Source organism: Cucurbita pepo, chromosome 7 (assembly GCF_057944985.1).
Source record: "Cucurbita pepo subsp. pepo isolate OVF chromosome 7, ASM5794498v1, whole genome shotgun sequence".
NCBI lineage: Eukaryota > Viridiplantae > Streptophyta > Magnoliopsida > Cucurbitales > Cucurbitaceae > Cucurbita > Cucurbita pepo.
In genome coordinates, this window is record NC_141804.1 from 10880214 (window position 1) to 10897336 (window position 17123).

General features: G+C 38.7%; 2 protein-coding genes across 3 annotated transcripts; one reads left to right on the forward strand and one right to left on the reverse strand.

Annotated features, from left to right (window-relative positions):
• Positions 1 to 1849: 1849 nt before the first annotated feature.
• LOC111798207 (Prolyl oligopeptidase family protein) lies at positions 1850 to 7487 on the forward strand. The gene is made up of 11 exons (XM_023681217.2): positions 1850 to 2264; positions 2375 to 2553; positions 3381 to 3603; positions 3717 to 3858; positions 3941 to 4141; positions 4283 to 4417; positions 4555 to 4683; positions 5027 to 5442; positions 5640 to 5856; positions 6039 to 6232; positions 7201 to 7487. Exons 1-11 carry the CDS (start codon positions 1900 to 1902, stop codon positions 7376 to 7378), a joined length of 2379 nt encoding a protein of 792 aa, XP_023536985.1. The 5' UTR covers positions 1850 to 1899; the 3' UTR covers positions 7379 to 7487.
• Positions 7488 to 7832: 345 nt separating this feature from the next.
• On the reverse strand, positions 7833 to 12969 carry LOC111798857 (biotin carboxyl carrier protein of acetyl-CoA carboxylase 1, chloroplastic). Of its 2 annotated transcripts, none has more exons than XM_087125537.1 (7): positions 12643 to 12969; positions 10748 to 10801; positions 10538 to 10644; positions 10141 to 10465; positions 9993 to 10064; positions 8172 to 8237; positions 7833 to 8084 (listed from the first exon to the last, which is right to left on the reverse strand). In XM_087125537.1, exons 1-7 carry the CDS (start codon positions 12784 to 12786, stop codon positions 8061 to 8063), a joined length of 792 nt encoding a protein of 263 aa, XP_086981663.1. In that variant the 5' UTR covers positions 12787 to 12969; the 3' UTR covers positions 7833 to 8060. The 2 variants fall into 2 exon arrangements, with proteins under 2 accessions (XP_086981663.1, XP_086981662.1); XM_087125536.1 differs by having other exon boundaries at positions 10538 to 10662; positions 12643 to 12968.
• Positions 12970 to 17123: the final 4154 nt, after the last annotated feature.

The following is a 17123-nucleotide window of genomic DNA, read 5'->3' on the forward strand; positions in this document are numbered from 1 at the left end:
ACATTGCCTGGTGTTTGGCTCTAATACCATTTGTAACAGCCTAAGCCCACTGTTAGTAGATATTGTTCACTTTGGCTCGTTATGTATCGTCGTCAGCCTCACGGTTTTAAAACGCGCCTATTAGGGAGAGGTTTTTACACCCTTGTAAGAAATGTTTTGTTCCCCTCTCCAACCGATGTGGGATCTCACAATCCACCCTCTTTGTGGGTCCAATGTCTTTGATGGCACATTGCCTGGTGTTTGGCTCTGATACCATTTGTAACAGCCTAAGCCCACTGTTAGTAGATATTGTTCACTTTGGCTCGTTATGTATTGTCGTCAGCCTCACGGTTTTAAAACGCGCCTATTAGGGGGAGGTTTCTACACCCTTGTAAGGAATGTTTCGTTCTCCTCTCCAACCGATTGTGAGATCTTACATCTACCTCTTTGTGGGTCCAATGTCCTTACTGACACATTGTCTGGTGTTTGGCTCTAATACCATTTGTAACAGCCTAAGCCCACTGTTAGTAGATATTGTTCACTTTGGCTCGTTATGTATCGCCGTCAACCTCACGGTTTTAAAACGCGCCTACTAAGGAGAGGTTTCTATTGTAAGAAATGTTTCATTCCCCTCTCCAACCGATGTGGGATCTCACAATCCACCCCCTTTGGGGGCCTAACGTCCTCGTGGCACATCGCCTGGTGTTTGGCTTTGATGCCATTTGTAACAGCTCAAGCCTACCTCTAGTAGATATTGTCTGCTTTGGCCTATTACGTATCACGTCAGCCTCATGATTTTAAAAAGCATCTACTAGGGAGAGGTTTCTACACCCTTGTAAGGAATGCTTTGTTCCCCTCTCCAATCGATGTGAGATCTTACAATCCACCCTCTTTGTGGGTCCAACGTCCTCGTTGGCACACTGCCTGATGTTTGGCTCTGATACTATTTGTAACAGCCTAAGCCCACCGCTAGCAGATATTGTCTGTTTTGGCTTGTTATGTATCGCCGTCAGCCTCACGATTTTAAAATGCACTAAGAAGAGATTTCTACACTTTTATAAGGAATGTTTTGTTCTACTCTCCAACCGATGTGGAATGTCACAAAGATAGTCCCGATATTTCTCTACAACATGATCATGTTACTTGTCTTACACTATCATTACAAACCAACATACGTCTCAACGTACTTGAGAAATTGAGCTGGGTTGTTGAGCAAGCCCACTAGTGTTCAAGCCCATTTCTAATGGCCTTTTCAAATATTGGGCTTGTTTTTTTTTTCTTTTTTTTATTTTATTTTATTTATTATTATTCTAGATGAATTTTGATGAATATAGATTAATTTATGTTTGTTTCGGATTTATTTAATATCATTTATGTTAGAATAATGGTGAGTCGTGGTCAAATAAATTTTTTTTAACAACCCAACATTCTAATCCGAAAATAAAAATTTGGGTTAGATTGGATTGTAAAAATTTTCGGGTCGGGTTGGGTTACCCATCCAAACAACCTGTGGTTGGGTAAAAAAAAATCATTTAACTCAACCCAATCCAGACCATATGCACTCTTTATTATTTATTTATTTGAATGCCAAGTAATATGTATATATTATCGGTTCAGTTCAGGTTAACTCGAACATTTATCTACTGAATCTGAAACCCAAATTGAACCCGTTCAATTCCATGAAAATAATCTAACCCAATCCAAGATGTTATTAGTTCAAGCTTTATGATTCGGATTAGGTTGGTCCGACCTCCAAAATTCAAACTTAAAAAAATAAATAATAATAATTTCCCAAAACATATTTTCTTAAAAAAAAAATAAAATAATATATATATAATAGAAAAGGAAGTATTTTTCGATTTTCAGAACAAAAACCCCATATAAACCCTCTCTAACATTGCCGGCGGAGCAACTCCGGCAATGAACCAATTTCGTGCAGCCCTCCGCCACTGCCGCTCTAATCTTCACGGTGCTCTCCGGCGATGCCTCCACTACAAGGCACCAAAGACTCCACAGCCACCGTCACCACCGGGGCCGCCAAAGCCTCCAAAGAAGCCACAGAGTTTCACTATGCACGATATCACTTGGGAGGATCCGTACAGTTGGATGTCGAGATTGAACGACAAGGTGGCGATGCGGCATATGGACGTTTACATGGAGCAGGAGGAGAAGTATGTGGAGGCTGTAATGGCTGACACAGAACGACTCCAGAGTAAGCTTCAATCTGAAATGGCTTCTCGCTTGGCTTTTGACCTCTCGACTCCTTCACTTCGTTTGGGTCCTTGGTAGGGTTTTTTTGGTTATGAACTCTTTGCATTGTTGTTAATCGATTAGAATCAATCTCTTTGCCTCAATTATTGTTGATCTCTTTGAAGGCGAATGTCAATCGCCGCAGGTTGTATTATCGAAGAGTCGAAGAAGGAAAGCAGTATCAAGTTCTCTGTCGCAGATTAGCGAGCTTACATGAAAAGTTCATTTCTAATAAATCTCCTTCAGCTGGATTTGATTATGTTTCCGGCAAGAAAATTGAGCAAAAGTTGCTTGATTATAATCAAGAAGCTGAGAGATTCGGAGGTATTGTTATCTTTTCCCTGATCCTCCTCTGTTTCCCTTTGGTTAAAAATGTTCTTTTGTGGGATTCACTTTAAAACAAATCATTTTGAGAGAATTCTATTTCGTGCTGCTTCCTGATAAACTTTGTTTTGCCTCATAACATGAAATGAAGCAATCATCTACAAGAGGAATGTTGAGGATTGTTGGGAGGGAGTCTCACATTGGCTAATTTAGGGAATGATCATGAGTTTATAAGTAAGGAAAGGAAGCCAAAAGCAAAGCCATGAGAGCTTATGATCAAAGTGGACAATATCATACCATTGTGGAGAGTCGTTATTTCTAACATGGTATCGGAGCCATGCCCTTAACTTAGCTCAGTCAATAGGATCCTCAAATGTCGAATAAAGAAGTTGTGACCCTCAAAGGTGTATTTCAAAGTGACTCAAGTGTCGAACAAGGATGTACTTTGTTCGAGGAATCCAGAGAAGAAGTCGAGCCCCGATTAAGGGGAGGTTGTTCGAGGACTCCATAGGCCTCAGGAAAGGCTCTGTAGTGTACTTTGTTGGAGGGGAGGATTGTTGGAAGGGAGTCCCACATTGACTAATTTAGGGAACGATCATGAGTTTATAAGTAAGGAATACATCTCCATTGGTATGAGGCCTTTTGGGAAGCCCAAAGCAAAACCATGAGAGCTTATGCTCAAAGTGGACAATATCATACCATTGTGGAGAGTCCTTATTCCTGACAAGGAAGAGCTTGGTTTCTGATTATAGTTTCCGCATGCCATTACTTATTCCCCCTTTATATTTGAAGCATGTTGAATCTCACCCTCTTAATAATTATTGTAGGTTATGCCTATGAGGAGCTATCAGAAGTATCTCCTGATCATCGCTTTCTTGCATACACTATGTATGACAAGGACAATGACTACTTCAGATTGTCTGTAAAGAATTTGAGTTCTGGTTCTTTATGTAGTAAGCCTCAAGTCGATCGAGTTTCTAATTTGGCATGGGCCAAAGGCGGCCAGGCATTGCTCTATGTTGTTACTGATCAAAATAAAAGACCATGTAGGTTGGTAAAATAGTTTCTCTGCGCAGTTACTCCTCATCAGTGTATTCTTCAGTTTTTTTCCATATTGACGACTATGGTTGTGAAAATGAGATGGAATATGCTTTTTTTTATAGATTATATTGTAGCATGATTGGATCAACTGATGAAGATACTTTGCTTCTGGAAGAACCAGATGATGATGTTCATGTTTATATTAGACACACAAAAGACTTTAATTTTGTTACTGTTAATCGATTCACTCCTACATCTTCCAAGGTATGTATGACATCTGAAGAACTTCATAGTTGGTACTAAGGTCGGTTGCAATTATATATTTATTGTGAACCCTACATTTTAGGTCTTTCTGATTGATGCTGCCAATCCGTTATCTGGTATGGAGTTAATTTGGGAGTGTGAAGGATTAGCTCATTGCATAATGGAACATCATCTAGGAGTGCTTTACTTGTTTACGAATGCTAATAAAGGTCACGAAGCAGTAGATTCTCATTATCTTCTTCGTAGCCCACTTAGTGTTGAATCTACTTCAAGAACATGGGAGGTTGGTTTTGTTCATTGGGACTTCTTGTCCTTTTTTATCCCCTTTTACTCTGAATGATCCAAAACCTTCAACATTTTCATGAACATGGTTTTTGTTTTCTCCATCTTGATGATTCTCAACCAATTTTCTAATGTGGTGCAGAATGTATTTGTTGATGATCCAGACTTGGTGATTGTGGATGTCGATTTCAGTCACACGCATTTGGTTCTTATTCTTAGGGAAGGACAGAAACTTAGACTCTGTGCTGTTCGGCTACCCTTGCCTGTTGGTGGAAAGGTCTAATTTCTGGAATTTTAGGACTATCTATGCCTCTGGTTGCATATAATGTGCAGCAACACTAGCAGTTACCATATAATTAAGCAGGCCCTTGACTACCATTATTTAGTCCATCTGTCATTTTTTTTATGTGCCAGGGATCAATCAATCTCAAAGAACTAGAACCACATTTTCTGCCTCTTCCTAAGCACGTATCGCAGATTTCTTCAGGACCAAATTACGACTTTTATTCATCGACAATGCGATTTACCATTTCATCACCTGTGGTATGTGAATTTCTATTGGTCGTATATTCTTAAGATTGTTTTAACGCACGTGGTTGCTCGTAACTGTGGCTGAGGCACAAAACTTTACGGAAATGAATTGCAGATTGCTTAACGGTCAAAGTTATGTCGATTTTCATATCTTATGGAGTGTTTGTGGGCAGTTTGATTCGTCTCTATTGTTAAAACTAGAACTGCTGGTTGCTAGAATCAGTAATATGAACTAGAATGATATCTATCCTTTGGAATGTAATGATTATAAGAACTTAACCTACTTAGACTTTAGGACAAATGTAATAATGTCCGACTGTTTGCTGCCCATTAATTGTTATTTAACTTTCAACAGATGCCTGATGCTGTGGTTGATTATAACCTATCAGATGGAAAGTGGAATATCATTCAACAGCAAAGCATTCTTCATGAACGAACACGAATTCTTTATGGAACGACTTCCTCTGCAGAAGCATCAGGAAAAATATCTAATGAGTCGGAGATTTCTACGGGTGAAGCCAACTTCGATGATGATCAGATGTGGAACACCCTCTCTGAATTTTATGCTTGTGAACACTTCAATGTCTCATCACATGATGAAGTTTTGATTCCTTTAACGGTCGTATACTCTTACAAGAGTAAAAGAGAAAATGAAAACCCTGGATTACTTCATGTACATGGAGCTTTTGGTGAGCCACTCGACAAACGGTGGCGCAGCGAGTTGAAAAGCCTTCTTGATCGTGGCTGGGTCATTGCATATGCTGATGTTAGGTTCGTAAGCATTTATACTTCCTTGAATTCTGAATGACTTCATGGCTTGAACCTTTTATTGATTTAGCTATGATAAACAGCTTACTTTGGAAATGGTTTTAATTCATCTTATGAACGTTAAACTTATTTCAGATTCCATCAAAAGTTCTATATCTCTAATTTGGCATCTCATTTCCTGTTGTTTTGTTTGCTTCCAGAGGTGGAGGTGGTGGGGGTAAGAAGTGGCATCATGATGGTAGGCGTACAAAGAAGTTTAATTCAGTTCAAGATTATATTTCGTGTGCTAAATTCCTTGTTGAAAGAAAGATTGTAAATGAGGAGAAGCTTGCTGGTTGGGGCTATAGTGCTGGAGGACTTTTGGTTGCTTCTGCTATCAATCAATGCCCAGAATTGTTTCGATCTGCTATTTTGAAAGTATGCCTCTATCTTCTGCATTATTTCTCTTGCATTTTATATGTTTGTTCTAAAGTTGGATGGAAAGATTCCGTGTTATAAGATTTTATTCTTCTGCTATAATCAGTTTGTTTTAAAAGAAACTTTTCTTCAAAAGGGTTTTGATCCATTTTATCTTTACTAAATCTTTCATTTTGTTACAGGTTCCATTTCTAGATCCAATAAACACACTCCTTCATCCCATTATACCACTAACACCAGCTGACTATGAAGAATTTGGATACCCTGAGGAGGATATAGATGATTTTCATGCAGTTCGCAGATACTCTCCGTATGATAACATACAGAAGGATGTCGCCTACCCAGCTGTTTTGATAACCTCGTCCTTTAATACCCGGTAATTTTCTTTTCATATGCTAGCCGAAATATTATTTATAAGGGTGTGAAAACCTTTTCTTAGTAGATACGTTTTAAAACCTTGAGAGGAAGGCTGGAAGGGGAAGCCCAAAGAGGACAATATTTACTAGTGGTGGGCTTGGGCCATTAGAAATGGTATAAGAGCTAGACACCGGATGATGTGCTAGTAAGGAGGCTGAGTCCCAAAGGGGTTGGACACGAGGTGGTGTGCCACAAGGAGGTAGCCTCGAAGGAGGGTGGACACGAGGCAGTGTGCCAACGATGAGACGGTGTGCTAGCAAGGACGTTGGGTCCCAATTGGGGGATCCCGTATCGATTGGAGAAGAGATGAGTGCTAGTGAGGATGTTGGGCCCCGAAGGGGGGTAAATTGTGAGATCCCACATCGGTTGAGGAGGAGAACGAAATATTCTTTATAAGGGTGTGGAAACCTCTCCCTAGTATACGCATTTTAAAATCTTGAGGAGAAACCTGGAAGGGAAAGCTCAAAGAGAACAATATCTATTAGCGGTAGGCTTAGGCCGTTACATACTATATCGAGTAAAATGTCAGGATTGGACATTGATATTACTCGAACATGCTCTGAACTTGTTATTTGGAGTATCCAATTATTCTTAGTTATTACTTCATTAAAATCTTTGGCAAGTAGGGACACACTTGGAAGAAAATTCATTGTTGAATACGTCTATAACGCATCCTTGTCCATGTTTCTTCCTCTAAAAAGAAGAATGGTTTGCAAATCATTGTTCAAAACACTGCTTTTGTCTGAATTATCTGTGTTAGAATTCATCTAACTCTGACATTACATAAAAGGCCTTGTACCAATGGAGGGAGATGTATTCCTTATAAACTCATGATCAACTCATTGTTTCATGCATTCATCGAGTAACATTGTTCATAGTCCAGCCATTCTGTGATGTTCAATCCACTTATCTCTCTGTGTTGTGCAGATTTGGGGTATGGGAAGCTGCAAAATGGATTGCTCGAGTGCGGGATTACAGTATTTATGATCCAAAACGTCCGGTAATTCTCAATATAACAACAGACATAGTGGAGGAAAACAGGTATTTGCACTGTAAAGAATCAGCTTTAGAGACTGCATTTCTTTTGAAGTTTATAGGATCGTAGGCTTCATTGTTTAAGAACTAAGTTCACATAATGAACATCACCTCCCATTGTAATATAAATCAAATCAAACACAATGGAAATGAGATTTCTTGGACACTATTTACTTGGAGATCGTAAAGCCATTGTTTTTTACATTGGTCATATCGCTCACAAATACGACCAATGGCCAATAATTACAAATGCTATCTCGATCTAGAAACTGATATCAATCCACGTCTGGATTTAGCTCTCGTTATTCCATACAAGTCAAAATTGCTATTGTTATTTGAAAAGGTCATGATTTACATAGAGTCGATAATCGAGGCGTTGATTCCCATTGCAAATGTGATGAACACAATCAATTGTAATGAAACGAGACCAAGTTCTAATATTTTCATTGATTCGTTACAATTCGAAGCAACATATGGTTCTTGGATAGAAGAAATCCTTATTTCATCAACTCGAAGGTACGAAATTAGCAAAGGGTTAAATATATATATATATATATATATCTGATTTCACAACCAAAGTTAAACTGGAAAAGGAATTGTCATTTATGAACACAATCTCTCTCTGATTACACTCAATTAAAGAGAAAAGAAGACATTACCATAACTAATCCACAACCTGAACTTGCTTGGAAACTCAATTTGCCTCCTGAACTCAGCTTAACTCGACTCATGTTAAACGAAACAGGATTCATCTAAGGTTGAATGCGAAACAAAGGCTGCAAAGAAACCACAACAAAATACAAGACCATAAGGAAACAGTTTAGCCATCCATTACAATAACTTTAATGGTTAGAACTACTTACCGTGTCGACACTAACAGGCTTCCCGTCCTCTGCAATAACCTCGACTATGGTCCCTGATTGATCGGCCTGAAAAATTAGAAGTTTTTAAGAGAAGACATTAGTTGTCCCTACAGAGACATCCCATAAAATTGGAAGAGCAGACATTAGCCAGTTTGACTGAAACAAATGATCTGGGTAGCTGCCACCAGACATTATGCATGGAGATTTACCTCTATATGACTTAAAACTCAACATGTCTGTCATAGGATATTTAGGCAGTAATAAAAGGGGATTTACTACTGATTCACATATATCCTCAGGGGTATATATGTATGCACAAATGTTGACTCATAATTAATGGAATTGTGAGGTCTCACAACAGTTGGAAAAGGGAACGAAACATTCTTTATAAAGGTATGGAAACCCCTCCCTAGCAAACGTGTTTTAAAAACCTTGAGGGGAAGCTCGAAAGGAAAAGGCTCAAGAGGACAATATCTGCTAGCGGTGGGCTTGGGGTGTTACAAATGGTATAAGAGCCAAACACCAGGCACTACACCAACGAGGACGTTGGGCCCCAAAGGAGAGGGGGGTGGATTGTGAGATCCCATATCGATTGGAGAGAGAAATGAGTGTCAGCGAGGATGCTGGGCCCCTAAAGGGGGTGGATTGTGTGACCCCACATCGATTGGAGAGAGGAACGGGTGTCAGCGAGGACGCTGGGCCCCCAAAGGGGGTGGATTGTGAGACCCCACATCGGTTGGACAGGGGAACGAAACATTCTTTATAAGGGTGTGAAAACTTCTCTCTAGCAGACGTGTTTTAAAAACCTTTGAGGGGAAACAAAAACGGGAAAGCCCAATGAGGACAATATTTATTAGTAGTGGGCTTTAGGTGTTACAAATGCTCTTAGAGCTAGACACGGGGCGGTGTGCCAGTGAGGACGCTAGGCCCCTAAGGAGGGGTGGATTGGGAGATCCCACATCGATTGGAGAAAGGAACAAGTGCCAACAAGGATGTAGGGCCCTAAAGGGGATGGATTGTGAGATCCTACATTAGTTGAAGAGGGGAACGAGACATTTTTTATAAAAGTGTGAAAACCTCTCCCTAGCAGACACGTTTTAAAAACCTTGAAGGGAAGTCCGAAAGGGAAAGCCCAAAAAGAACAATATCTGCTTGCGGCGGGCTTGGGGTGTTACAAATGGTATCAAAGCCAGACATCGGGCGGTGTGCCAGCAAGGACGCTGGACCCCAAAGGGGGTGAATTGTGAGATCCCACATTGATTGGAGAGAGGAACGAATGCCAGCAATGACGTTGAGCCCCGAAGGGGAGTGAATTGTGAGATCCCACATCGGTTGGAGAGAGGAACGAATCATTTTTTATAAGGGTGTGAAAACATCTCCCTAGCATACACGTTTTAAAAATCTTAAAAGAAAGCCCAAAAGAAAAGGCCCAAAGAGGATAATATCTGCTAGCGGTGGGCTACAAGAATTATTACTCCATCTTTCCTAAGATTCAGTCGCATCCATATTCTTTGAAACATAACAAGACACAAGACAGGTGTTTACTACATAGGAGAATCAGAGGTTTGTTTCACCCATAATCAGGCTATTATAAACAGTAAAATTTTCAGTTTATGTGAATCCAATACTGTTTCGAACATACACCCACATCAGTAGACAATACTATGGATAGTAAGGAATATACTGTTAGCAAATCAAACGAAGAACATGATATCAAACTAAAGGGAAGACAAGGAGATAGCAATGCTCCATATGGATGATAAACTTCAACATAATGTTTTACATTCAAAGATCTAAACGTCTAAAGAGAGAAAATCTTACCTCTATTTCGTTCATTAATTTCATAGCCTCAATGATGCATAAGATTTGTCCCTTCTGTACTTTATCTCCAACCTATAAGAAGAACTCCTCAAAAAAAGCTCCAACGAAAGATTTACGAAATACCATTTACTATACGAAAGAAATTTACCTTAACAAACGGTGGTTCTCCAGGCCCGGGACTACGGTAGAACGTGCCCGCCATAGGGCATTTGAGAGGTGGAAGAGACGAACTGGTTGACTTGGCAGCAGGAGGTGAAGATGGTAGGCTTGAAACTGGAGAAGCAGGTGCTGGTAGTGCAGCAGGACCAGGAGCTGATGGTGCTACCGAGGGCGAGGGCGAGGGCGGGGACGCATACATCATAGGAACAGCAGCAGGAGGTGGTGCTTGAGGTAAGGCCTCTTTTTTACGGATCGTCACTTCGCAGTCGAGCTGTTTCAATTGTAACTCGACAATGTCTCTTGAATCGACAAGCCTGCAAGTAGGGAGAAACATGTTAAACCACAGCCATATGTAGAGGAAAAGTTCAGTGATTGAGCTAGCTAACTTGATAAGGCTTGAAACTTGAGTAATGAACTCAGAGATTGATTCTTCCGTTGCCAAAGGTTTAGAAGATTCATCACTCAATGATTTAGCACTTCCATCAATAGTATCCTTCAATGAAATGGACGACTTGAAGAACAGCATGTTAGAAAGGAGTCAATACTTGAACAAAGAAAATGCTTTTGTAATAAAGCTTTCATATAAGCATACATACCTCATTTAATTGTGCTTGTATGAGAGTTGAATGCTTATGAACAGGTTGCACGCCCTGCGACGTAACGCTTATATCACATGCGTAATCACGACAAAGAGTTATCGGTATGACATCGAAAATAGGGTTCTAGCTGAAGTGGTATAGTTCTATAAAAACATAAAAAGAACCACCGTACTTGAACAAGATTGGTTCTATAAGTTGTACAATTGCGTCTTGAGTTTTCAATAAGTTATGAACAAGAGAGCGATCTATTATTAACTTTATTGGTTGTACTACATATGTAACAGCTGAAGCCCACCGCTAGAGAGAGGTTTCCACATCTTTATAAGGAATGCTTCGTTCTCCTTTACAACCGATGTGGAATCTTACAATTCACCTCCCGAGCGTCCTCACTGGCACAACACCCAGTGTCTGATTCTGATACCATCTGTAACAGCCTAAGCTCACTGCTAGCAGATATTGTCCGCTTTGGCCCGTTACATATCGCCGTCAGTCTCACGATTTTAAAACGCATCTGCTAGGGAGAGGTTTCCACACCCTTTATAAAGAATGTTTTGTTTCCCTCTCCAACCGATGTGAAATCTCACAATCCACCCCCATAGGGGCTAGTGTCCTTGCTGGCACAGCGTCCGGTGTTTGGCTCTAATACCATCTGTAACAGCCTAAGCTCACCGCTAGCAGATATTATTCGCTTTGACCCGTTACGTATCGCCGTCAGCCTCACGGCTTTAAAACGCATCTCCTAGGGAGAGGTTTCCACACCCTTATAAGGAATGCTTCATTTCCTACTCCAACCGATGTGGAATCTCACAATCCACCCCCCCCCCCACGGAGCCCAGCGTCCTCGCTAGCACAGGACCCGGTGTCTAGCTCTAATACTATCTGCAACAGCCTAAGCTCACCACTAGCAGATATTGTCCACTTTGGCCCGTTACATATCGTCAGCCTCACGGTTTTAAAACACGTCTGCTAGGGAGAGGTTTTCACACCCTTTATAAAGAATGCTTCGTTCCCCTCTCCAACTTATGTGAGATCTCACAATCCACCCCCTGAGGGGCCCAGCGTCCTTGCTGGCACACCGCTCGATGTTTGTCTCTAATACCATTTGTAATAGCCCAAGTCCACCATTAGCAGATATTATCCACTTTGGCCCTTACGTACCGCCGTCAGCCTCACAATTTTAAACCGCATTTCCTAGGGAGTGGTTTCCACACCCTCATAAGAAATGTTTCAAACCGCATTTCCTAGGGAGTGGTTTCCACACCCTCATAAGAAATGTTTCGTTCCCCTCTCCAACCAATGTGGAATCTCACAACCTAAAAGACCATGACAAACATGGAGATTTGAACCTAACTTGACTGAAGTGTGGAAATTCAGGGAAAGAAAGTACAAAATACTGAGAACTACTTACTAACTTATCACTAATTATAGTAACTTGACTGAAGTGGGGAAATTCAGGGAAAGAAAGTACAAAATACTGAGAACTACTTACTAACTTATCACTAATTATAGTCTTTTTAATGGCTACTCAAAAGGTCCCACTTCCCCTTTCTATCCATAAGTATATCCACACCTTTTAAAGCTTTGGGAGCTTCTGATCGTATCCTTGCTTCTGTTCTCAAACTACAAATCATAGCAGAAGTTGTAGGAGTTGGTTTTGTACACATTTCCAGTAATTTTACCCCTCAATCATATGCATTTAATCTACGATTCTCTTTCATTCTTTTAAATCCCTTTCCAAAACAATCCTCCAAGAACAGTCTTCCAGTCATAAATCGAGTACGCATTAACCCATCAACGAATTCAAAAGAAACCCACAAATTCACAGACCAGGACAGTCATAAATCGAAACCCAACACAAAAAACGACCAGAATTGGCAGAAATTAGCACATACCCTAGTGAAGATTCTGAGTTTGGGGTTGTGGGGGAGCCGAAAAGAGAAGGCGCAATGAGAGCTCTTGTGGTTGATACAGCGGCGAGCAAGAGATGGGCAGGTGGGCTTTGCCACTGCTGAAGCTGAAGTGACCGAGGAAGCCATTGGGGTTCAAGAGAGAGAGCTTAGGAGGGTCCGTCAATGGGGGAATGAAGGAAAGATGGGAGGGAGTTGCAGGGGGCGGGCGGAAGAGGGTGAGAAGGTCGATGAAACCAATGAGACGGGCGAGTGGAAGATGAGATTAAGTCGCTCTCTCACTCGCCCTTTGCTGCCACTTACTCGAACCAACCGGCTCCTCTACTTAGCTACCTACGAAAACATAAAATCTAGATTAATTTTTTTTTTTTTTAATAGATCCATTATTTTAAAAGTTATAGGATTACACTTCGACACGGGATCATGAGAGGTTACGTCCGAGCTAATGAAAAATTTGTTCTTTAGAATTTTGTCAGTGAGGACGTTGGACCTTCAGGGGGTGAATTTTGAAATCTCACATCGGCTGGAGAGGAGAACGAAACATTCCTTATAAGGGTGTGGAAACATCTCCCTACTAAACGCGTTTTAAAATCGTGAGGCTAACAGCGATACGTAACGGGTCAAAACAGATGATATTTTCTAGTAATGGGCTTGGGCTGTTACAAATGGTATCAGAGTTAGGCATCGGTAGGTGTGCCAATAAGGATGCTAGGCTTCCAACGGAGTGGATTGTGAGATCCCACATCGGTTGGAGAGAGGAACGAAATTGGATTGTGAGATAGCGCATCGGTTAGAGAGGGGACACATTGGTTGGAGAGAGATATGTAACGGGCCAAAGCGAACAATATCTTCTAGCAGGGACTTAGGTTGTTACACAAATCTTCCACTTGATAAGAAACTTCAAGCACGAAAACACTCATCCTCGTTCTCTCTAACTCGAGCTTGTTGATACGTAACACGACTTCCATGACATATTAACTATCTGCAACATTTAGTTACGAGTTTTGATTACACGATTTTAGGAGCGTCTGGAGGATTTATCAAGTGATTCCTCTACCATTGGTGAAACTATGGAGGATATGGCCAACCCCAAGAACCAAACACTAGCAAGTCAAGTGAAACTCAACTCGTAGAAGAGTAGAGAGGTCGAATTAAAGGCATTAGAAAGAGCTACAGCCAAGGCCCGCCGCTCGTTGCCTACTGCCTGGTTCATATGCTTTGCTTTGTGTAGATGACATTCAAACCAAGGGTGTACACCGGGTGAGTTGGGTTGGAAAAATCTTTTGAATCAACTTGAATTTTGTGTTAGCTAAGTTGGTGACCCGAACAGCTCGAATAGAACTCACAACTCAACTCAACTTTTTATTTTTGGGTTTGGTTGAATTGAACCTGAATTTCAAGTTAGCTAGATTGGTGAACCGAGCAACCCAAATAAAATTCGCAACTCAACCCAACTCTTTATTTTTAGGTTGGGTTATAAACTCTATTCGAATGGTTCTTTTACTAAATAATTATTTTAAATCAATCATATTTATCTACGATACATGTTACATTAATGATTAAAATCTCATAAAACTCAAATATCAAACATTTCACAAGTCACAATGCATCATTAACATCGGTTACAAACGTTAATTATTCTTAATCTTTACAATAATTTTAAAAGTAGGGATCGATTGGATTACAGTTCTATTGATATGAACCAAGAGACATCAATCATACAATATACTTTAATGAAGATGTGAAGAAAATGTTGTCAAAATTATCAAAAGATGTTGCAATTCATGCCACATTAAGAAAAAATGAAGTTTGATTGTTATAAATTTTGGGTGGATTACAATTTTTATTGTATTTCATTAATGTATTTTAAGACATTTTATTTACTTGACGTTACAATTATATAATGGTTACTTATGGCCATAAAGTAGGAAGGTTACAACTCTTGGAATGCCTTTAATAGTTTCATTTTGATGCTATATAAAGCCATGTATGTTGTATTTGTAGGAAGACTTGGAAAATACAGTAAAAGAAGCATTTGTGCTCTTCTTTAGCCAATGACTAAGTTTCTTTACAATTCTATGTAGTTTATGTTGCATGTAGAATCATTCAAGCTCGACACGATCAATCTTGCTTGTGGAGTGATTCGAATCTCAATCAAGTGTTCTTGTCTTGAGATATTTGATCAACAAGAATCATTCAAGCTAGACATGATCGATCTTGCTTGTGGAGTGATTCGAATCTCAAACAATGTTCTTGCCTTGAGATATTCGATCAACAAGGTAATCCGAATCTTACTTTCCTTGTAGTGATTCCTTATCTTATCATTTGGTATCAGAGCTACAAGCTTAAGATCAAATATATGTTTCTTCTTTTCAATTTGTTTTTATCTTTATAGTTTTTAATCAACCCAAAATAAAAAAAAATCCAATCAAACTTCATTCTTCCTCAGTGTGGCATGAATTGCAACATCTTTTGATAATTTTGACAACATTTTCTTTACATCTTCATTGAAGTATATTGTATGATTGATGTCTCTTGGTTTATATCACCTATTTTTGGGTTGATCGGATAAATGTCAACCCACGAACCAACCCAAATTTTCGATTTTCTACAAATTCAATCCAACCCAAATCGAAAAAAACCCTAATTCTTAATTTTAGAAAATTAGTCAATCAATCCTTAAAAAACCTACAACAACTATTCTATTTAATAATAATAATAATAACAAGAACAACATGACATGAGGTCCACATCTATAATGGTTGCCACATTTTGCATTAATTAATTAATTAATTAATTATATATATATATATATATATAATTTAAAAATATAACTAGAAAAGTAAAGTAATTAAATTATAGGTCTTTTGTTTTCCCCAATGCAATATAAAGTGGTCAATTCCACATCTTCCTTTATTATGTGCACGTTTAATTATTAATTTAATAAATATTTTTCCATTATTAATATATATATATATATATATATTGTAAATATTAGTTTTTAATTTTTAACATCCCAAAAATACATTTTTTATAAAATAATAATACAAGGGCAAAATCGACATATTCATAAAATAAAATAATTCTTTTATTTGTCGACTATATATATATATATTAATTACTATTGAATTATACTCGATGATAAAAAAAAAAAATATATTAAATTAACTTAATTAAAAATTATAACTTTTAAAGAATAAAGATGGGATTTTATTAATAAAAACACAGATATCGAAAAGTAAATTAAATAAAAAGTGCTTAATTATTCTCTTGCACGTTTAATTATTAATTATATTTCCCTAATTACTTTTATTTTTATATGTCGGTGGAATGGAACGGGGTGACCGTTGAGCACGGCCTATTACTGCCATTCCACCGCCCTCTGTCGGCCTGTCCCTGCCTTTTCCGCCGCTACACGTTCAACGGACACCAACTTCCAACACTGCAACTTCAGTCCTTTTTCAATTTTCGAGTCGTAGCTTATCGACTCGGTCGATGGATAGATAAATATTTAGATTTTAGCTTACGACGGTTGTTGAATATCAAAAACTTAGTACACAAAATTTAATACTTTAGAACGAGTTAGGAGTACGGTAACAAATCATGAGTTATTAGAACCAGAATTGTACTCGTGTTCGTGAGTTGGGTTAGGTCAGGTTGAGACATTTCTTAGACTCAACTTAACTGTTTCGAGTTGTCAATTTTTTTCGACTTGAATAATTTTTTTTATTAAATAAAGAACCCAACTCAATTCAACCCTACAAAGTTAATCGGTAAAACATATATTTATTTATTTTTAAAATATTTAATTAAGATCGAAAAAAAATTATTAAATATATGTATATATAATTATATAGTAAATAAAAATATATATTTTTTTAAATTAACAATAAATTTGGATTGGTTCAGTTAATCTAATTAATTTTAAGAAAATCTATGAACTAACCTAACCATTTGAATACGACTTAATTTAATATAAGTTCAACCTATGAATTGGGTCGGGTTGATCAGACTTTTCGAGGACTTGTGTTGATTCTTGGAATGATATTAACGTTTAGAAGTTAAAAGTAAATGAAGTGACGATGTCGTGGAAAATACGAATTGGGTCAGGTTGATCAAACTTTTTGAGGACTCGTGGAATGATATTAACGTTTAGAAGTTAAAAGTAAATGAAGTGACGATGTCGTGGAAAATACGAATTGGGTCAGGTTGATCAAACTTTTTGAGGACTCGTGGAATGATATTAACGTTTAGAAGTTAAAAGTAAATGAAGTGACGATGTCGTGGAAAATACGAATTGGGTCAGGTTGATCAAACTTTTTGAGGACTCGTGGAATGATATTAACGTTTAGAAGTTAAAAGTAAATGAAGTGACGATGTCGTGGAAAATACGAATTGGGTTAGGTTGATCAGACTTTTCGAGGACTCGTGCTGGTTCGTGGAATGATATTAACGTTTAGAAGTTA

What these genes read in the sequence shown, in the direction of transcription:
- LOC111798857 (XM_087125536.1), bottom strand. Translation starts at nt 12,786, where the DNA reads ATGGCTTCCTCGGTCACTTCAGCTTCAGCAGTGGCAAAGCCCACCTGC. An exon ending in TACAAGCACAATTAAATGAG is followed by an intron (nt 10,663 to 10,747) that starts GTATGTATGCTT and finishes CTGTTCTTCAAG; the next exon opens with TCGTCCATTTCATTGAAGGA. An exon ending in AGCCTGTTAGTGTCGACACG is followed by an intron (nt 8,085 to 8,171) that starts GTAAGTAGTTCT and finishes GTTTCTTTGCAG; the next exon opens with CCTTTGTTTCGCATTCAACC.
- LOC111798207 (XM_023681217.2), top strand. Translation starts at nt 1,900, where the DNA reads ATGAACCAATTTCGTGCAGCCCTCCGCCACTGCCGCTCTAATCTTCAC. An exon ending in TCACTTCGTTTGGGTCCTTG is followed by an intron (nt 2,265 to 2,374) that starts GTAGGGTTTTTT and finishes CAATCGCCGCAG; the next exon opens with GTTGTATTATCGAAGAGTCG. An exon ending in AGAAGCTGAGAGATTCGGAG is followed by an intron (nt 2,554 to 3,380) that starts GTATTGTTATCT and finishes TAATTATTGTAG; the next exon opens with GTTATGCCTATGAGGAGCTA.